Genomic DNA, 22,602 nt, shown 5'->3' on the forward strand with positions numbered 1-22,602 from the left:
TGAAAATATTTTGATTGCTATGTTTGATCCATATTGGCTGGAAGGACAGATACAGCAGGGGCCTGAGGGGAAGAAAAACAAAAGCTTCTCTTTTTATGGTGGAGCTGATTGCCCAAAAGTTGGAACCAGGATGAATAGACTAGCTGAGGGAAGAAAGTAGGTAATTAAGTTTACATTTGTATTCATGCAAAATGAGCCGATATGTTTGATTCTGTGTCCTCTATGCTTGTAAGTATATTTCCACTTACAGAGTGGAATGGATGTGCAGCAGGCTGTAGTTTCGTTTATTTTGCTAGAGAGAGCTTTTTAGTGTGCTTGTTGTTTGAAGAGAATTTTTTTTCCTCACATTGCCCACAAACTGAGAGATCAAGCTGTAGACTCTCCTTTGGGGACATCAGCCATATGGCTTCCACAGGTATCTCGTGTGTTAGCGATTTTCTTTGTGCTTTTTTAGGAATTGAACAAATATTTTTTTTCTTTTTCAAGCCTGTTTAAAACATTTCTGTGAAATGTTCTTACACCTCTGTGAAAAGAGGTGTAACTTGATTTGTAGGCACTGCCACTTCTTAATAGCAGTAGTGGTTTCTATAACTGAAGTCTGGGCATACTAGTTTTAGCATTCGTTTCTGAAGAAAAATATGACTACATAAGTACAGTAGGAGCAGCAGAGCAAGCCCCCATCTGCAGTAGGGCTGAAACAGTAGTATATGGGACTGTCAGCTCTGGGATCCATTGCAGTAAAGGGTTCTCCCAACAGTGGATGTGACTTGCACAATTTTCTATAAATAGAGAATTGAGTGAAAAAAAATCTTATCTGATGGAGAGAAAAAATTGTCCCCATTTTCTCTCCAAGAGAAACTCTGCAAATTACACTGACCCTCGTGACAGGAAAGGATTGTGCTATGTAGGGGAGAAGATGAGTGTAACTCCAGGTGGTGGGGGGACCCCAGTTATACTTAGAATTACCTTATTCCAGGCAGAAGGACATTTGTGCACACTTACTCTGACAGGCTGTTCCAAAACAATCGTTGTTCTCTAGGGAATTAGAAATCATGTGAAATTCCATATTTCAGCCGTGTTACATGATCCAGAACTGAGGCTGATTACTTCCAGATTTGTGGCCATTGACCTAAAATCCTTGTGTGACCTTTTGGTATGTCCTTTGGGCATGTGCCACAGCTGGTCTTGGATCATGATTGAATACTACTTTCTAGGTTAGCCTGGTTAGCTGGCGAGTTTTTGCCAAATGGAGTTCTGAATGATGAGTGCTTTCTGCTATTGGCTTTGTCCAGACAAGAATTTTAAATTCTTCTCCCCTACCTTACTGCCAGATTTTCTTTAACAATCTTCTAGTTCTTGCCCCCCTTCTTTTTTTTTTTTTTTTTTTTCTTTTTTTAAAGTGTTGGTTTTGGTAGAAACTGGCCAGTGAGTTTAAAAGTGCCTGAAATTTGCGAAGACAGGGAGAAAGGAACAAACAAGTGTTTAAAACTGTTACATAAATCTAACTTCTATGGGGAAACCACAGTACAAAAAGTACTTTGCTCCCAATTCAGTTTGGATTTGGTGGTTAAAGGTAATCAGCAAATTGTGTTTTCTCCTGTTGTGCTCTGCAAATGGTCGTAGTCCACAATTGTGATGGTTTGGTTTTTTTTTTTGGAAAACATTAAGACTGATCTGTAAATCAGGTGGAGCACTGAAATGTGTTGGGGGCAGTGGTTATCATGTAGAGTAGGAAATAATGGGATGAAGAACCTGTCCATATGCTACTTTCAATGAAAGTGGGATAACAATTCAACAGACTAGCTGATCTGTTTCATTGTCTTCTAAAATTCATGAGTATCAGTGTATAAAGAAAGCAGTAAGAAAAACAGAAGAAAAATGAGATTTAAAAAAGAATGTGGATCTTAATATGCAATACTCATTTAATCAGATGCTCATGGAAGGATTGAGGTGGCTATCAAATAGATTAGTTAGCACAGCATTACAAAAGGAGTGCAGAAAGATACGGTCACAGAGTCCCTTGAAATCTGCTGACGTTCCTTAGTGGGGAAGAATATTCAAAACATTGAGGATAGATGGAAAGCAGAGAAACGAGGAACAGATCCTCTTAAAAGGTGTTTTCTACAACCCTTTTTCCTTCCCTCATATATTTTTCCAGTGTCTCTTTGCCTTCTTACTTACTTACTTTCTTACTTACTCTTCTTTCTTACTTACATTTTCAATTTGCTTTCTTGGTGGGAACAAGAAGAGAATACTGATCCAACAGTAATTGTGTGTTTCTAGCATGCAGGAGTGTAGCTGAGGACAAGTTGTCAGAAGGTTGTCACATAGCCAGTTAGTAAATGCAACTTCTTATCGCATCGTAGAGAGTAGCAGTCTACTATTTTTCTACTATTTTTTTTCCCCTGTCTTCTGAATGTGTATTACAAATATTAGGTGCATTTCACGCTGTTGTTCCTGTTAGGCTGCTCTTTGGAACAATGGCCATTTACCCATACCAAACTATTGAGTGAGGCTGGTTAAGATGGTGTGTACCATAGTAATCCTGGCTCAAAGAGGAAGCAAAATTAAACTTCCAGCCTCCTTCATTGTTAGGTTTCTCTTGTCAGTTGAATTTCTGTTGTTAATTTGTTGTTAAAACTGTTGCTGCCTCTTGCCCAAGGCGTAGTCAAACATGAGACTACTGCAAAGTCCGCCAACTGTGTACAAAAGCATGCTGATTTAACATGTCTGTATTTGGATAGCTAACATTTTATTTGGCTGTTCTTTTGAGAGTAACTTTACATTGACATCCTCCTCTCTACCAGATGTGCTGTGTTTCATTTTCTAGGTAGTTATCACAAATTTAAACCTTCTGTGCTTCTATGAGTTCTTGACACAGGCAGTGGAAACTAATATTAATATTAAAAACATAAGGTTTAACATGTTGGAGTGGAGTAGTCTTTCATCCAAGGACCAAACCGAGGCCAGTAGTGTGACAATCTTTCAGAAAAACTAAGCTTAGAGAATCTCACACCATGATTCAAACAGCAAAACTAAAGGCTCAGAGTGAGTCTGAGACACAACTCTGCCTCCAAGGAAGAGATTAGCAGTGGTTTACTCTGGTTGATCTAGATTCTTATTTTAAGAAGATGAAGTTGTATCATGAGCAATAAAGAGGTCTTGATGTACTTCTTAGACCACTTAGACTTCTAGAAGGCCACTTCATACAAATCATCCATAACTTCATCTTTACAGGCTCAGAATATTGTGTCATGGTAGATGTTTCCATCTGTATGGATATTCTTGTTTGCTGAAAGAGGTTTCTTGCTATAACCAGAATTGAGTTAAGTTTCTTGGAATTGTGTTTCTCTTAGTACAAAGACTATATGACAGCAATGGGTAAGACTATAAGCAAGACAATGTAGTCTTTCTGTGGTAGTTTCCTAATCTTTTTTGGACTTTAAAATACCATTACTGCTTTCCAGAAATGAAACTTTATTACATTATGAATATTACCTTTTTAATTTTGATTTTGTACTGAATGATGAAGTGAGTTGAATCAGTATCCACTGCTGCCATCTTCTGCTTTGACTCCACTTGCAGTCCCAGGAAACTTCACATGGCTGAACTCATGTGTGTATATATAAACACACACATATATACATACATAAAGCTAGATTTTTATTTACACATATGTGCATATGCATGAAGATGTGTGGTTGTAAACCAGAAGTGTCAGGAATCTTGGCCTATATTACCATTGATGGCTCAGTTCTTCCTGGTTCCCTCTGCTTCTGTATTTTATTGTTACTGAGTCCAGAAAGCCATTTCCCAAAAAGATCCATGATACTTAGATGTGTTTAAATACCTGGATTAACTGGATGTTTTAGTGTGCTTTTCATGCCTTTCACTTCTCAGTAACAGAGTACAATACTGCTATGAGTCAAAAATAATAGTTTCAATTAATTAGTATGACAAACAAGTTCCTGTCAAGAAAGACCTAAAAGTCTACTTTAAAAGAAATGGTAATACTGCTTTAGTAGAATTTATGGAAGAGTCAGCATGGTGACTTTGCCACTCAGCATTGCCAATTGACTTATTTGGTAAAAGTATGTGTTTTGTCACTATTTTTCTTGTTGGGGGTATTGCCATCTCTTAAGTCCTAATATACCAGGTCAGTCTTGTTTCTGCACAAACAGAAAGAACCAAACTCTTAGCTATCATCAGATAATTGTGCAGTTTCTTATGTAAGTGAAAATATTACTTAGCAGTTGATGCTTTACCACATGTTCTCAAAACAGATACATGAAGAGACATAACGAAGTCCCACCTCCCAGTCTGAGTGAGAAGTGACACTGCCCTTGTCTTTCTCTCTGCAGCTGGACTATTTTTGTCACTTAAAGCAGCATGAAATTTCATCCTCTCACTAGTTCAAAAGCAAGCATCCACAGAGTATAGTTCCTTCTTAGTGGTCTCATTCCATGGGTTCAGGTTGCCCTTCGCACATACCTGATAAAGCACTCATAGACACAATTACACATATTAATGGAAAGACAAAGAGCTGAGATTTGTTACCTGAAAAAAAGTTGTTTTAAACTTTAGCATATGGGTTTTTCTTGGAAACAACAATGTATTTTTAATCCCAGTGGAAGGATGTCATTATGAATGGTTATTGTATTTATGACAAAGTTATTTAAAATAAAAACACCTGTCCCAGCATATAAGAGCAATGTGGTTATACACTGGAAAAGCAACTGCAGTTGTGACAACAGTGGTTTTATTTGGGTTTTTTATGGTGTAGTAAGATGGAGGTGAAAGTCTGGAATAGTAGAATGATTCAATACTGATTTCCTTCTGACATGGTGGATACTTGTCTTCTGTATTCAAAACCTGCTTTATCAGTTTCTGATAAATATCAGTTTGGCAGATCTGGGGATTGCAGTTCCACTCTGGCATTTCTGGTGATAACCTTGGAAAAAGAGGAGGTTCCCTGTTGTTTTAATTTTCAGACATAAGTGCGTCTGCAGCATTTTTTGTCTTTCGCTGCAAATAATCTAGAAACTGACAGCAAGCATGTCATGTTTTGGGTTATCTGTTCAGAACCATGAAGCTGAACACATCTTTAAAGATTCGAAGCCTTACCATTTCACAGGAAACAAGCCATGCACTTGATAAACAGATCCTGTTGGAAACTTCATTCTACTATGTGTATAAATGCCTTTTCTTTAATAAATAATAGTAGGACTAAGGTTCGGATCTTAAGTACATTCCAGTGAGCAGTGAGAATTATTAGTGTACTGTGTATCTCTAGCCTGCTAAACTGCAATATGAAAAGCTTTAGGAATAGAATAGTAAAAGAACTGATATTGCACAAGAGTATTGAAAAGTGTATTTAAAATGAAACATCAGAGAACCAGTCCACTGGTCGCTAAATGAATCAAAGTTTTTATGGCTAGTGGTTTTATGTACCTCATTTTTATGCATGTGATGGAGTCTAATAATTTCAGACTGTTTTCCTGCCCTTTTCTATGTCTTGCAGGCATACAAGAGTTTCCAGAAAATATAAAAAACTGTAAAGTCTTGACAGTTATTGAGGCAAGCGTAAATCCCATTTCAAAGTAAGTTTGTAAATTTTTTGATGTTTTATATTTTGTGCAAGTACTGCTGAGTCTTGAACTTGTCCCAGCCCTTGGAGGCAAGGGACAGAGTTACCTGAGAAGTATCTTCATTAACCTCTTGCACTGTGATCCAGTATGATTAGCTGTTTCATTAAAGTATTTTGCCCAAGTTAATAGGTATGTGGACAATCCTTCACTGTACCATGTAGCTTTCTCAGGTGATTAAAATCATTCACTTCTTTGTGAATGTAGAGAAATATCTGAAGAATTTTTTTTCCTGGTAACAAAAATCAATTTTGCTGTAAAGCTTGTGCCACTGTTTTTCAAACTTAGCTTGTATGAGTAGTTTCCCTGTCTCTTTCTATAGTGACAAAATTAATGGTCCAGAAGTAGCACTGCCAGAGATACAAACCTTGCCCAACGTAACTGTTCCGGGGAGAAAAGGTGTTTGTGTATGTTTTAATCCGTCCTCTTGTCTCTAATGAATGACTCCTCCACATTAAGTGTCAGGATGTCACAAATACATAGCAAGACTACATTTATTTCTAGTTTTTATTGTCTGTAGATGTTGTTCTCAATACTTAAAATAATTATGAAACTAATCTTACAGAGAACAGGTGTCTAGTGTGATTCTGTAGAAATTCACCCCCTTTATTTTAATGTTATCAATATGTAGGACTTCAGTACTTTACCATTGCTTAAGAAAATATGACTTTATGCCTTGAATGTATTTGAAACTAAGGCACTACATTTTTTTACTTCTATATAGGCTTCCAGATGGATTTTCTCAACTATTAAACCTAACACAGCTGTACCTGAATGATGCTTTTCTTGAGTTTTTGCCAGCCAATTTTGGCAGGTAAGTGGAATATGAAACTTAATATCTGCATATAGTTTTGAATTTTTGCAGAGCAGTTTCTGCTGCTTCTGAAGCAAAGTCCATACTGGAGGAAAGGAAGAAGTGTACATTTTGAATCCATTTATGCCACATTATAGTTACAGAAAAAAATTCCCTGAATCTGTATCAGCAGTTTTTAATTTGACTTCTGAAAGACAGAATTCTTATGAAGAACCAAGAAATAAAATTCCCATAAAGGTCAAACCTTCAGCTTCCAGTTTGGTGCATTAATTTTTTTGTATATGGCCTTATAGCTATTACATTTCATTGGGAACATGTGAAGTAACTGAGTTCTGTTGCCCACTCTTGCTGACAACTATTGACATAATAATGCCTCCTAAACTAAGCCAATACATATGACAGCTAACAAAGTTTCTGTGCTCTGTTTCAGGTTAGAAACCTGGTTTCCACATTGCTTTCTCTCTGGCTGTTCATATTCATTGGTTCCACAGTTTAATTGTTGTCATTTCTTATAACTGTTGTTCCCCATTCTCTTACCTCCTGTTTTTCTAGTGTTCACATATCCCTCAGATAGACAAAATTCTGTTAGCCTCTGGTGTGGTAGGTTTTCCTTTGTTTTTGATTATATTAATATATCTTGGAAAAAGTTTCAGTTTTAATTCATCTTATTTTTGACATAGAATGATGACCTATATAGCTATATTTAAAATTCAAACTGAGATCTCTTCATGGGACACTTGTACAGTGTCAAGATTATCTTCTTGTTTCTCTTGGAAATGTCTGTGGTTATGCTCTAGTGTTCCAGTTATCCTTTTTTGCAGCTGTCTAGTATCATTTCCCACGTGACTGTCTGATGTACTGGACAGTTCAGCTAGAAATGGCTGATGCCTACAAGGAAATCATAAGTACTTGACTTGGCACTATGTCATTTTGTCCTTTTCCTATTTTGTTTTAGTACTTAAGGTTGTACAGGTTTTTCCCTACAGTGTCCTGTTAAATCACTGTATAATCTGTGACATCAGGCAACTTAAACATTTTTCCAATCCTACAAGATTGCTATTAAAAATATTGAAGAGGATTGTCCCACAATGCTTCTTTGAAAACATCTGTTGGTAACATTCAGCCTGATGCCTGGGAAAGAAAACTTCTTATAATGCAGAATATATATCTGTGCAGCATTTTATTACATTTACCTTTATGCATTATTCTCACCTTCAAAATTTGTGCTAAAGCTTTGCATACTTTTAAAGTCAAGATTATTGAATCTTTTTTCCCCTTTTTATGAGTATTGCTGTCCTTCAGTTGTACTGGTTCAGCCTCTTAGAGTTACTAAAAATCATCAGACTTTTGATTAAACGTACCTGTTCCTTTGGAATTCTTATGTAATAAAGTGGGGTTTTTTCCTCCACTCCCAAATTCTGATTTGAATGCACTGATATTGGCACAGATCACAACTGCCTTTTTACCAAGCACAGAAATCTGAGAATGATTATGCTTACCTAAGAAAACCATACCTGTTGTATCAAAATGCATCATGTATATTTACATTTAAGTACACTAATATATAGGCAGAGCATTCTAAACTTGAAACTCACTGCATGCTCATTTTTGAGACAGGCTTTTAGAAGGGAAACATTATTTGCTGATAAGTGTTTAAGATAAGCAAGGATTTTATCTTCAGTGTCATTCTAAACACTCTTGAGAATGTTATCTATAATGGGATATTGCTTCCAGAGGCTTTTTACTGTGATGTTGCAATTAATTTACTTTAAATCTTCTTTCTCAACAATTTGCCAGTAGTATTTGCAGTAGTAGATGTTTTTAGTAGTATCTGCTTTGAGATATCTTTTACATAAATGTACAGTGATAATCAAATTAGGGACTTAATTTAGTTACATATGTGTATGTAGATCTTTTGCTGAAAGTTTTGCACATGCAACCTGCTACAGGATCACTACATTTCAGTAGTAACTTCTGTGTAGTTCTACACATAAGAAATTCACAATTTGTATCTTCAGTTTCTTAGGGTTAGCTGAAGAAAGATCAGCACATGAAACAAGGTGATAAAGCTATGAACCTTTCTGTCACCAAAAGCAGTTTTTCAGTTCACAGAATTAGCTTATTACAGGTGTAGTACAGTCAATTCTGCTATTCTGTCAGTTCTGGATAAAGTCAGCAAAGTGTGGGTGTGCATATTTATAGTTTACATATGAATGGAGGTTTGCTTCCACTGCATTCAAGAGAAATTTGACTGCATACAAATGTTGTGAAGAAAAACTACAAACTCTGTAGCTGTTTTCCCTGTCATCCAAGCAAAACACCAGCTGAAGCCTAATGCAGTGTTTGGTTCAGAAATCAGAGCCCAAAATGACCATTCACATCTGGGGGTTCTTCTGTTTTGTACGAGATTGTTATCTTAGGGTGCACATAAGGTAAGACAGCGAGGAAGTCCTTCCCACTTATGTCCTAGATGAACAGAGATGATATTACCATGAATGGGATTTATATTAGGATATTCTTTCAGCACTGTTAGGATGGTTGTTGGGGGCTCTTTGTAGAAGCTGGAAGGAGGAGGTTGCCCTCCAGCAATTGCTAGCAGATGGCAAGTCCTGCTTGCAATGCTGGGATACACTGACCTCTGCTCTGTTTCAAGGTGGTTCTTACATCTTAGGCTATTTCTGGGCATGGCTACTTTCAAACTAATCCAAAAATGAATGAATGTCTCGAGGAAAAGTAAATACTGTTTTTACCTTTTTATTTCTACTTTAGGTATAGTTCTTACAACTGGGTAAAAATTAAGGGTTTTGTCTCTGTCCTTAAAATGCACTAGTTAAGCACCTTCAGGAAAGACTGGTCTGTTCACTAAGCTCCTTTCTGAGTCAGGGAGCTTAATGCCCTATTTTGTATTGTATGAGGGCTGTCATTGGGTCACATGTGGAACTCATTACAATTGTCATTACAATCCTGTCTGTGTTTAAACCAAACTCAGTTTCTGTGTTTTGCTTAACAAGTATAATCTTGTCCCTGCTGTCCTGATACAAAAAAATTCACTGGGAATGGTACATTGCTTGTATGTCAGGACTGCTTTGAACTTACTTTGTCCAAGCAGTTGAGTTTGGGATCTAGAGATCATTTATCTTGCAACCAAAGATTTACTGAAAGAAAGGTCAAACCACCTTCTAACAGAAATATCAAAATGGATTAAGAAGCTGACTAGAAAGAGAATATGGAAGGAAATCCAAAATAAATGTAAAGGTTGTTTTTAATCCAGTGGAAGACCACAGGTATTCTTTTGATGAGGCTTTTTATATTAAATTGTTTAATACATTTTCAGTATTAGAAATTGAACATCTTAAATTGTGCAAAGTGATCCTGCCTTTCTGATGCTTCCTGTGTACTTCTATATATGATAACATATACCTGTAATTAATCCATTGAAGTGCTTCAAAATCTTTGGGATGAAGGAAAACAAATGTGTTCAAACAGGTTCAGAAAAGCTGGCAAGATCTAGTTTATTTGTTGCTTTACCAAAACCAAACCCCAGCAAATAAATGAATTTCAAATAACATGCAAATTTTTGCACAAAATGTACATGTAATGTTAGAGAAAGAAAAATTTCAAACTTGTAGTTTTTTTAAATTCAGTAGTATGATTAAGTTGAGAGATTGGTTTTGCCATAAAATACAGATTATCATGATAATTTGTTATGTCTTTCTCTTACAGATTAACTAAACTCCAAATACTGGAACTTAGAGAAAACCAGTTAAAAATATTGCCAAAGTAAGTATAGTATAGTTTTAGAAATTCTTACAGCGTTTGCTTTAACAGTAAATCCAATTGTACCTCTCTTGTAAAATCTGGTGCCTTGCAGTTCTTGCAGTTCTCACTTTTTTCATCAAACAAGCCCAGGCTGATGGTGATGCAGTTCCTGCTGTTTCTGTGAACAAGAGCAATGCTCTGAATTTTCCAGCTGTGACTCTGGAGCTCTGTGCAGTTTAACAAAGATATAAAAGGTCAATGAAAAGAGAAACAGATCCCAAAGATGGGATGTGAATAACCAGCTGTAGAATCATGAATCTGTTGTGGTGTACTGGAAGGAGGGTCTTCCTCTGGCAACAGAAATTGCTAGAGAGGTGTTGGTTTTGGTGGATGTAATAAGTTTTGGTGGAGGAGGACTTAACAATTGAATATTCACTCTCTCCAACTTATATGCTATCCAAGGAGAGATTTGCATACAGTAGGCTGAATTGTGAATTTCCAGCCCTTCAAGTACAACAGCCAGTTTTCCTGCACTAATTATATACGTAAACTTCACCAAGGAATATGTCCTCTTAGGATTCCCTTCTTGCGTGCCTAGATACTATATGGCAGAGTCTGCGATATAAAGATGCCAGAATTTGTATCTGAAATGACATGTACAGCATCAGAAAGCGTGAATTTACGTCTTCAAAGACTGAAGCATTCTGCTCATTCGTGCTCTCAATCCTCTTTGGCTCTTCATACTATCACTAATTTTCAGTTGAAAAAAATTAGAGGGCGTGTAGTCTGAGGGCGTGTAGTTTAAGGCCGTAGCTCTGTAAATGAAGTTACTCCCAACTGAGAAACAGTAGCTATAATTAAAGCTTACAGCTAATACAGATTTTGTTTATAAGATCACTATGACCTTAACTGCCATAATTAACACTAACAGCATGAATTACATGCCGAATGTTAAAAGTGTAGTTTACTCTTGTAGTGATAAGAGATTTTTAAACAAATTCTGTTATGTAGTTAAGCCAAACACACTTTCTGTTGAAGCTGCTGGGAATTTTTTTTGTTGACTTCAGTGTTTTCAGAGTTTCGTCCTTGCTGGAAAACTAATCAGCAGCTATCATGAAGATGTCCTCTGCTTCACCTCCATAATGATCAACAGTACATGCTGAGCTGCCACCTTTATTATTCTGTTCTGGTACTCTAGTGGAACATGTTATACAGCTTTATACAGTGTATATATATATAAAATCCAAGGGAGGTTTTTTCGTCTAGTAAGATGGAGCAATACATGCTAATATTTTTGCTATAGAATACCACTGTCTTTTCATGTTTTCCTATGACTTTCACCTTTTTAATATTTTCATTCTTGCAGCAAATTCTTTCCTATTTGTAATGAGAAATGTATTGGGATAAATTTCTACAAAATCGAACTAGTCATCTTGCTGAGTAAAACACGCACATAATTTTTGGCACTAAAACATGAAGCACTTCAAAGAATGTTAATCAAAATGGGTAATTAATGCCAACACACTAAATCAACCTTGCTTTATGCCAAATGCATCATTTTGCTTGGAGCTTATCTACAGCAGAGAATACAAAACTGGCAGCATTAAAATGCTAATGACATAGATGAAAATATTTCTACTGAAAGGAGAGCAAAACCGTTACTATTTTAGAGGCATTTCTTTGGTAGGTAAATTGGGAAAATGGTCCAGTGGAAATATAGTAAGTTTATCTTTTATTTTTTTAAGCTTCTGTGGCCTAATTGTCAATAAAAAGAGTAAGCTTTTTAGAAAGAAGGAAATTATTTGGGAGTGTAATTACAGTGATTAAGAGCCCAATCTTGCTATCGCACACACCTCTTGTATTGTATGCCCCTTGAAGTAAGCTATACTGTTAACCTCAGTGAAGCTGTCTGTATGGGTCATCAAAATTTGAGGCATAATTTAGACTACTAGATCCATTAATGTTGGGTTGTTTTGACAGCAAGTTTAATAATATGAATTATGAAAGAGAGTTCCAGTTCATGGGAGGGCTTACATACCACTGTGTCAAAGAAAGAAATGGGTATAACTCAGTGATGTAGTAAACGTTTGTTTCCACTTCCTTTGGCATGGAATTTTCCTGCTGTCTTAACATTATTTGAAGCCTTGTTTGCCTTTTGTCTGACGGCATAGTTGGTCTATAAAAAATACAGAAAATCAAGGAGATACTAGTCAGAGAATAGCTGAAAGTGCCGTGGATTCTGCAGGCAGTGGGGAAAGGGAGGAATATTACTGAGACCTTCATCTTGCAAACACATTTTTGTGTGTTTTATAGTTGAGTGGATGTGTTTGCCAGATTAGAGACGTTTTGGCAAGGAAAAAAAGGGCCCCAAATCAATAATTTGTTATCCTGTCAGTGTTACATAACATTGGTTTGCATGGCGTGGTTTATAAAGTTTTGAAAGCTACAGAATGCTGTGTTAAATACTTTAAGGAGTCTTCAGTAGTGCTTCTGTAAGACTCAAATTTGTTAGGAACATACTGCACTAAAGTTGATATTGGCATGGTCTCGTAAAGCTTTGAGAGATTCGGCTTATGCAGTATTTCAGAGGGACTTGTATAATTTTTGTTAGAATCGGGAAAAGAATGTTAGCAGTTGACTAACAGCACTCATCCTGTTCATTAGCTTCAGGAAATGGGAAAACTGATTCCCAGATTCTTCTAGGAGCCTTTTCATGTTTTCGTTCTTTCCTTCTCTGAGACAGTAGGAGTGTGAGTTAAAGGCTTTCCTTTGAAGCCTGGGTATGCTATGCAAAAAATGTACAAATAATGGCTTCTACTTTTCTCTTGGTCATGTGTTAACCTACTTATGCTAAATTCCTAGTTTTTCCCCAGTGTAGTTATTATAATGTAATGAAAATCAAATTTATAAGCTAATGTTGAGTCTCCTTCTTGGAGATTATTTCATAAGTAGTATCAATAATCACATTAACTTAGTTTTGATAAATAAGGCATTTTTCTATATAATATTTTTGAACTGTGTACTCAGAGCAGCTGTAGAGCTTACTGTATTTGAAGAGCTGAAGCTTTGCATAGCTGCATAGAGCATCTCGTGCTCATGCAGTTGTTTCTTATAAGTACTAGCGTTGATAGATATATTCTGATAATATAAAAGACTGTACCATTTAGAAGCTCTTTAATTTTTGCAGGATTCTATGGTATTTACCCAGTTGTAGTGTGTATGTAAAAGTTTTAGATATTGTTCTATGGAAATCTGTTATTAAATAAATATGGAACATAATGTCATATGAGGGATTAACAGCTCCTTTGAAAATACTTTTAGGTAGAACTGCTGTTGACTGTGAAATATGCAGTGTAGTCCCCCATGTGCAGTGATCGATAATCTCTGGGGGGTCTCCAAAATAAGCTTAAATGGAGGAAAAACGTTTCATAACACAGCTTGAAATAATGGATTTTACTTTTATTTCAGTAATTGATTTAGCCTCTGCTGTCAGTTAGCTTGAAGAGTATTGATGTGTCACAAAATCCAATTTAATAATTTGATTTAATGTATGACAAGAGAAATAATTAGAGTTCCAGACCATATCACGTGGAAGCAACTCTGTCAGCAACCTCGAGAGGGAGAAGGGTGTTGTTGGTTACTGTGATTCAATAGTGGCCTTTTATGTTTTAACTAATCATTAGGCAGTAGTCTTTCTTTGAGAGGAAAACATATCGTTAACCAGCCTTTGGCTGCTGAAAGGACCTGTTGAGACTGAAGGTGAAAAGCTGAACCACTCAAAAGAGATGCTTCACTGTGTTACTCTTTGTCATAAAAATTACTCTACTGGTCTTCAGTTGTAAACTGATCTGTGGGTGAGTTGCAGTGCGCTCTTTGTGTGACAGTCAACAGTTTCCACAATCATTAGTATGTGTCTGGTTGAATAGTGTGTGAAAAATTTACCTTGTTCACATATCATTCCAGTTAAAAAAAAATCACTATGTAATACTGATTAAAATAATACATTTTTGTGAATACTGGAAGACTTGATGTAACTGATATTTTCTTAGATGTAATTCTTTTTTAATTCCCTTCCTCTGCAGAACCATGTCCAGACTGACTCAGTTGGAGAGACTGGACTTAGGAAGTAATGAATTCACAGAAGTGGTGAGTTTTTCATTAGTAACAGAGCTTTGCCTCTTTTATAAATCTCTTTGTCCTTTGATCTGTTTTTAATAAATATGAAAATGTAAACATCAACTTAAAAGTTCTGCTACTGAGCAAGTATTATGTATACCTTATGCTACTTTATGTAGCCTGTTATGAAATTATAAATATGAATACATATTTCCATTTTAAAATAAGAGTCTGTCATATAGTGTGGTTACTGTACTGATAAATAATTAATAGTAATATGTGAATTATAAACATAATTGTTTACCTTATAATGAGTTCTAGACACTTACTGGTTATCATGTATTTAATGTTACAAGTTCTGTGCATAATCCACTTTTATTGTTGTGCACAGACTATTCAGACCCAAGAGACACTGTATTAGTTTTAAGTTTGAATATTGTTCAAAGCAGGATTTACAGTTGAGGTGGTTAGATTTTTCTTTCAGCATGCATTGACTTTTTTCCTATTCTTGATCTCACAGACAGGTATATCTTGTATTTAGAGTTACTTAATATCTGCTTCTGCTTCCCTGGGTAAAGAAATGAAAATAGAAGCATTGTGAAATATGCTGACCTGTAATGCAATAAAGTCAAGCCTTTGTGGGCCAGTAGTAGAACATGCAAAGCTGGGCACTTGCCTAGTGGTGTGGTCTGGCAGATAGAGCACTGTATTTAAGGAATTGTTCATTAGTATTGTTATACTTCTAGCCATTACCATTACTACCATATTCTCATCACAGGGTAGATATTTGTGTGGGAGCCTTAAACTAATGTGTTCAGGCCCACGTTAAGCCATAACAGCCAGGAACTAAGCATAGGCTGTAAAGTTACCTGTTTGGCTACATTGTTGGCTGTTTGCTTTGTCTCTGCCAACCTTTTAGCTACAAGAGCCAACTACTGGTAACTTACTTCACTAAGATCTTACAGTAAAAGCACAAAAAGGTTGTTGGTTGCTGTGATTCAGTAGTGACCTTTTCTGTTTTAACTAATCATTAGAGTTGTTTTGGATAAACATCTCTCTGAATGGTAGTCTTTAGTGAGGCATTTCTCTTGGAAAATGAGTTATTAGGAGTCAGGATTGCAATTTATGCAGGAATCCTGTATACTTACCATATAAAAAAACGTAGTTAGCATTTAGCTGAACCTGGTGTAGTTCCTATGGTGCAGTTGTAATGGAAACACAATCCTGCACTTCACTTTGTGAATGGAGTGTTTTGCTTGCATCATGGAGATGTACCCTTTTTTGATAGAAAAATCAAAATTGTTTCCATTTTTCCCACATGAAAAAATCACTGGGATTTTTGAAAAACAGGTTTTCTGAGTTAGTGGAACTTAAGGGTTTTTAGACCTCCTCCATGAAGGAAGAAATAATACACATAATATGTACTTATTGTTGTCTCTATTGAAAAACAATACTTTCTGACAAAAAGAGAAAAATAGAGGAAAAAAGAGAAAAAAAAAGAAAAAAAGAAAAAAAAGAGAAAAACCCCACAACATAAACCCTTTCTGTAAAGATTACTTAGTGCTATGATAAAGTTCTTAAGAGGTTTTTTGTATATCTGATATGTATTTGCATTTCAAAAGTGAATTATCTGGGTTTGCTTTGACCCATTGAAAAAAATGTGTATTACAGCAATAGTAAGACATTATTAAACTTTCAAGAGATGAATTATTGGAGTTGTTTTTGCTGTTCACAATTTTTTTTGGTAAGTTTTTTTAAAAAATTACTTTTCTTTACAGCCTGAAGTACTTGAACAACTGAGTGGGTTAAAGGAATTTTGGATGGATGGTAATAGACTAACACTTATTCCAGGGGTAAGTTCTCTTACTATGTTAAATATTTACTATTTCAAATTACAGTGGTATTTGCTTTGTCAGTTGAAGTTGCTATGCAGTTTTAATGTCACTTAAAGCCAAAAGGCAAAATGACACTTAAGTGCTTAACTATCATAGAATCATAGAATCAGATGGGTTGGAAAGGACCTCTGCGATCATCAAGTCCAACCCTTGATCTACTACCACCACAGTTGCTAGACCATGGCACTAAGTGCCATGTCCAGCCTCATCTTAAAAACCTCCAGGGACGGAGAATCCACCTCTTCCCTGGGCAGCCCATTCCAATGTCTGATTACCCTCTCTGTAAAGAATTTCTTTCTAATATCTAACCTAAACCTCCTCTGGCGCAGCTTAAGGCCATGCCCTCTTGTCCTACTGCTGATTGCCTGGGAGAAGAGGCCAACCCCCACCTGCCTACAACCTCTTCTCAGGTCCTTGTAGAGAGTGATGAGGTCTCCCCTGAGCCTTCTGTTCTCAAGGCTAGTCCACTTAGAAATTATAACTGATTATGAGGGCTGGGTTCATGGCTTTTTTTTTAAAATTCATTGAAAGTTACATACTTCTCATATAACATTATGTTCCAATTAAGGAAAAGGGTAAAAATCTTAGATCAAATTTAGGGTTGACTGGTCCTTCCAAAAAACGATTATTTGGTGTTAACAATCAGGAATTTACATGATAAATATGTTGAGTGAATTTTTAATGGTCACGAGTTTAAAGCAAGCAGTGCCAATTTTGGTGCCATGTAAACAGGGAGCATTGCCAGTTCCTGAGAAAATGTTCTGTTGACTTTGTCTGGGTTTGGAATGTCTCTCAGGATTACATGTGGTTCAGGCTGACCTATCATTACAGTACTTGAGAACCTTTGCTTATGTGTAGTCAACTGGGAAATGAGTATTTGAAAAAGGCTTGTTTTCAGCCTTAAAATCACGGGCAGTCTTGAGATGTGCAGCCTTGTTGCCTGATCAGTAGTCTTCTCTGTTGTTTTTCCTTACTTCAGCTAACTCATTCTTAAAGAGTTGAGTGCTTTGATTGTAGAATACAAAGTGAACATTTGTATTTTATGGTAAAATAAAACTGTATTTATGAAAGTTATTTCATCTTCTCCATGAATATTTTAGTAGAGTAGTGTACCCGGATCTTCAAACTTATGCTTGGTTCATATGGAATCTCAAACAAGCTGATATTTTGGCTTGTTTCTTTCAGTTTAGTACAATTAGGGATTCATCATTTTTGGTTTTGAGGTTAAGTAGGATGCAGGTTTACACAAAAGACAAATAAACACTAAGAGTCTTTACTGGAGCATAATGATGTCTTTACATTATCTGTCTCTGAAATCTGTTCTAAAGCTTCAGTTACTTGATTCACCTTATGGACATGCAGTGTTACTGTGATGTGTGTGTAAAAACAGTTGTGTTTATCAGCACAAACTACTTCATCATAAATCTTGGATATTTTGCATAAAAACGTATTTCAGCACTGTAAGTTTTTTCCTCTGACAGTAGAGACAGTTTGTCAGAACTGCTGAATTTTTTGTTTTGAATGTGCGCTTTGTAGAATGCATTATTTTCTTTTGTTTTAGTTCATAGGCACTTTGAAACAATTGACCTACTTGGATGTTTCTAAAAACAACATTGAAGTAGTTGAAGAAGGTATTTCAGGTTGTGAAAGCCTGCAAGACCTGCTGTTATCCAGTAATTCGCTTCAGCAACTGCCAGAGTCTATTGGTTTGTATTTTCAGTTAATTCATGTTCTTAAAAGCCTATAGTTCAGAACAGAACACTTGAGACTACAAAAATGACATTTTAGAACTGTTTCAAATGATGAAAAGTACCAGTTTTTGATCAAGCTGTACTGTGTGGCTGAATAATAGCTTATAATTGTTTTGGAGCATTCTTGACTTTATACAGTAATTTGTAAATGGATGCGAAACTGCTGTCTGTATCAGAAGAAAACCAGTATTTTTTCCTCCTTGCCAGCCTTCATCCCTCCTTCCCCACACACCCCAATGGCCAACACATTGTAAAGTGGCAAACTAGTTCTGTAAGCTCATCTACTTGTTTCCTTAGGAATACAACAGTATAGGCATGCCAGGGAATAGAGAAGATGTGGTTGCTTGGCCATAGTGTGGTTTTTTCCCTCATTAAGTAATAATTAAAACTCAGCTTAATGAACTCAAATGTCCTTTTTCATTTACTTGTTCCTATTATAACAGGTTCCCTGAAGAAGGTGACAACACTTAAAATTGATGAAAACCAGTTGATTTATTTGCCAGACTCCATAGGAGGGTAGGTATTTCACCAAAATAAAAATTTGAATTGCCTTTCTGAACACTTTTCTGTAACAGTGGCTCCTGTTTTTCTACAACTACTTGATTTAATTTCTTCTACCTATTATATCTTAATAAAATTGAAGGCAAGTGCTTTTATGTCTTAGTTCTACTTTGTAACATGTATGTTCTATTATTTAATAGCAAAAGATATATGGTCCTCATGTAATGCAGCCACCAATCTATAAAAGAAAAATTGAATGTGAAAGAATACAAGAGGCAATTGGCTGCCTGAAACTGTTTTTTGACAGTAACATTTGTGGTAGATATTGCAAATGATTAAACTACTGTCAAAAATCTTGTAAAAAGTAAATCTGAGCACCCCTGTTAGTCAGCAGGGGTTTTTTTAATATATATTTTGGTGTTCAGAAATTAAATTAAAAACTTGCAAATAATGACAGAAATAATTGGTTCAGAATTAAGTGCTGTACAAATGTACAATTTGTTCCAATTTCTTTTCATCTATTATAATTAATGTAGGTTTTGTTGCCAGAGTTTACAAAATATTGCATCACTGCCAGATTATTAGGTTCACTGTCTCTAACTCTTGAAATTCTTTACTTGTTCAGAAACTGCCCTCAGCTCCAATTTGACTATGGTCTGTCCCATTCTGAATGTTTCAGTGCCTTAACCAGCATGTTGTCATGCAGAACACAAACATTTGATGTTTTCATTGAATGGTCTCTTTTGAGGACAGTGTAAAGGAGATTTTAAAAAACCCCACAATAAATCAACAAACAAAAAAACTTACCCCAAAATACATTTTAGGCAATCAGTAAAGAATTTTTCTTGGATTTTAACTCCCTCGGGTTTATTTTAACTATGTTTGAGATTAATAATTAATAGTGATGTTCACTTCCTGTAAATTTTAAGTATTCAATTAATATTGGTTTAATTAATCTGTATAGAGGAGTAATTTTTTTTTTTTTTAGGTTAATATCAGTAGAAGAACTGGACTGTAGTTTCAATGAGATTGAAACATTGCCTTCATCTGTTGGGCAGCTCTCTAATATAAGAACTTTTGCTGCAGATCATAACTTTTTAACACAGCTACCATCAGAGGTAAGTATGTAATTACAAAACTGTAAAATGACTATTTTAATGTATTTTACACTATATAGTCTGTATAACTTGTGAAAAACAAGTTAAAATAGGTATTGAGTGGATTTTCTTTGTGCATGTTTTTAAAAGAGGACGTATACAAATGTACAAGTTTTCAAGTAATGAAATTCTGATTCTGTTTTTTAAACAAGTAGAAATTCATTGCTTGAATATTGAAATGAAAAGGTAAAGAATAAATTAATTATACTTCACAGGCCAAATAGCTTTAAAACTAATTGTTTTAAAACAATAAAATTTGCTTATTTGTATTATAAAGAGGAATTAATTCTTTGTTGTTTGGTTTTTTTTTTTCAGATTGGAAACTGGAAGCATGTAACAGTGTTGTTTCTGCATTCTAATAAGCTTGAATTTCTCCCTGAAGAAATGGGTGATATGCAGAAATTAAAAGTCATCAATTTGAGTGATAATAGGTTTGTGAATGCTTTTATTCAAGTAGAATTTGTATAAAATGCAATGTAGAGGGATTGTTACAAATACATTATGCTGTCTTTCCTTAACTCACACACAGCTTAGATATTTAATGTATTATTGTTGTAGTCTGGATCTTGCAGTTCCATGGTATTAAGCTGTCTTTATTTAATGACTTGGCACACACATTGAAGTGCAGGTTCAACACATTCCTGATTATTAGCATATGTTTTTCTGGGGAATTAGTTTGGTTATTTTCATAAAGCTTTTGATTCTTAAAATTCACTAGCTTTCTCTATTGCAAATGGAACACCCAACAGTATCACAGTATAGCATCAGACACTTTACTGTTCTGGGGAAGAGGGAAAAGAGTTGTGTTTTATTAGAGCTGATCATTAAAAATGGACAAAATGTCCATTTTTAGCAGGGAATTGCTAGTTTATAGAATTGAAATATACTAGAAGAGAGAGCTCTCACGGAGCTCCCGCACCTGTTCTGTCAATCCAGCTTCTTTGTATTCCATATGGAACTTGATTATCCATTAATGCCAGAGCTTCCATTATCCAGGGCAGCCCCTTCCCAACACATGTGCCTTGGAAAAAAACTTATTTTCAGGTGTAGTGCTTTTTTCCTTCACTGGCATGCATGAATATTGGCAGATAAAATGCTGAGTATTCAGATATATTAATTCACATTAAATGTCTTCAAAATTGTATTCAAGACACTCAGCTGAGTTAAATTCAGGTTACTATGTCACTTTTCTTTTTTTAAGCTAAAAAAAAGCTGCTTTTTTTGCTAAACTGGATAGAAATAAGTTTTTCTCATTTGCTTGGGATTTTTTTAATTTCAGTTATAGCTTTGAATCTAAACTACATGCTGTAGCCTTTCAACTCTCAATAGTTAATAATTTAACTTTATATGTAAATGTCCTTTTAAAACATTTTGCAAGCTGATGCAGGATTGTTTAGCAGTCTTAACAGTATGGCTAAATGTACTTACATAAATTCTGGTTGTAATTTACAGACTGAAGAATTTACCATTTACCTTTACAAAACTGCAACAGCTCACTGCTATGTGGCTATCAGACAATCAGGTAAAATTTTTTTAAATTAAAAATAGATGATTTTTGACTTCATTCCTAATGGAATTGACAAACACAGAGCCATCTGTTAAATAATGAGACCTAGTACTGTGTATGTGGATCAATACTATCCTGACATAAGTGTGTCGGTTCTCCTGAAGTAAACAACACTGAGCCTACCTGTCTCTGGAGACTCATACTTTTGGCAAAGTCCTGTGCTGTGAGGAAATGCAATTTAGCAGATGCTGGGAGGGGGTGTTGTTCATTTTTGTTTTTCTCAATTCAGGCTTGTTTACACAGAGGAGTTAGTGATGATAAGCTTGTACTTGAACGTGTACATGCTGGTGCTTTCACAACTATACCAGCAGGTAAATTCAGCATGCCTTTATTGAGCTAGGTTTCTTACCAAACCTTTGAACAGCGTGACTGTCCAAGTTTCAGGCTACTGAGCAGTAACTCATGCACTTGTAGCTTGTATTCTTCCTTTGTGTTAAAGCCCTGTGCGCTGTGCTGATTTTCTGAATGGTGTACAGGGTGTACACCAAGGTGTACAGGGCTGTCAGAAATTTGCAAGCCTCAGATGTGCACTTTTACTAACGTAGTAATTTCAGGAATCCTCTGCCCTTTTCTGTAAGGCATGGAGGATGTTCTATCTAGTATTAGTATGAAAAAACAAGTACAAAATTTTTGTTTTTATATGAATTGTCTGCAAGTTTAAATGGCCAAATATATCTGTGCATTCCAGATCAACCTGCTTTGGGATATTAGTAAATCCCAACAAGAAACTAGGTTACTTTTTGAATATCCAGTGTTTACTTTTCACTAAAGCTGAGTTTCAGTCCTCAGTCCAAGCCAGTCATTAGTCAAAGACAGACATGTTAATAGCTTCATTTGGTGAAAATTATTCAGAGGAGAAAAAGTTTAATACAAGGCAGAGTAGTCTTCAAAGTCATGGCACAGGCATGCTCTGTGATATGCAGATCATATTTACTTTTTTGTATATATTCTTGTAATATATCCTTCTTTCCTTTACTTTCTAGTCTAAACCACTTATCCCTCTTCAAAAAGAAGCTGACCCTGACACACAGAAAACAGTGCTTACTAATTACATGTTCCCTCAGCAACCGAGGACTGAGGATGGTAAGGATTTCAGAAATACCCTCTTAGTGCCTTCTAATACATGTGCAATAACTGTAATAGAATGTGAGAATTATAAATTTGGAGATTCAGTGAAGATCAAGATGTTTCCTGAAAGCATTCACTCTGTTTGAACCTTTTTTCCTCAGGTGCCAGTGTTTCTTTCTGTAGACAAGGGCTGCCTGTTTGGCTTAAGCTGACAGAATACCTGCCTCTGAGGTTGTTATTCCAAATGGAAAGTTTAAAGTTCACTAGACAGTTTTTCAAAATTTAAAAATTCAATTTTTGTAAAATTCTCTATCAGGTTTTTTTTTTTT

At 35.6% G+C, this 22,602-nt stretch overlaps 1 protein-coding gene across 6 annotated transcripts in view; it reads left to right on the top strand.

The window, feature by feature from the left end:
• Positions 1 to 22,602, top strand: part of ERBIN (erbb2 interacting protein) — a 108,030-nt gene that overhangs the window by 60,602 nt on the left and 24,826 nt on the right. For all 6 annotated transcript variants that reach the window (XM_032675483.1, XM_032675478.1, XM_032675477.1 and 3 more), the window contains 11 exons: positions 5,522 to 5,600; positions 6,370 to 6,459; positions 10,183 to 10,239; positions 14,301 to 14,364; positions 16,113 to 16,187; positions 17,791 to 17,935; positions 18,424 to 18,496; positions 19,470 to 19,599; positions 19,954 to 20,069; positions 21,091 to 21,160; positions 22,189 to 22,288. In XM_032675483.1, coding sequence (XP_032531374.1) covers positions 5,522 to 5,600; positions 6,370 to 6,459; positions 10,183 to 10,239; positions 14,301 to 14,364; positions 16,113 to 16,187; positions 17,791 to 17,935; positions 18,424 to 18,496; positions 19,470 to 19,599; positions 19,954 to 20,069; positions 21,091 to 21,160; positions 22,189 to 22,288 — 999 coding nt within the window. The remainder of the gene's footprint in view (positions 1 to 5,521; positions 5,601 to 6,369; positions 6,460 to 10,182; positions 10,240 to 14,300; positions 14,365 to 16,112; positions 16,188 to 17,790; positions 17,936 to 18,423; positions 18,497 to 19,469; positions 19,600 to 19,953; positions 20,070 to 21,090; positions 21,161 to 22,188; positions 22,289 to 22,602) is intronic.

The sequence above is a fragment of the Chiroxiphia lanceolata genome, chromosome Z, assembly GCF_009829145.1.
Source record: "Chiroxiphia lanceolata isolate bChiLan1 chromosome Z, bChiLan1.pri, whole genome shotgun sequence".
NCBI classification, from domain to species: domain Eukaryota; kingdom Metazoa; phylum Chordata; class Aves; order Passeriformes; family Pipridae; genus Chiroxiphia; species Chiroxiphia lanceolata.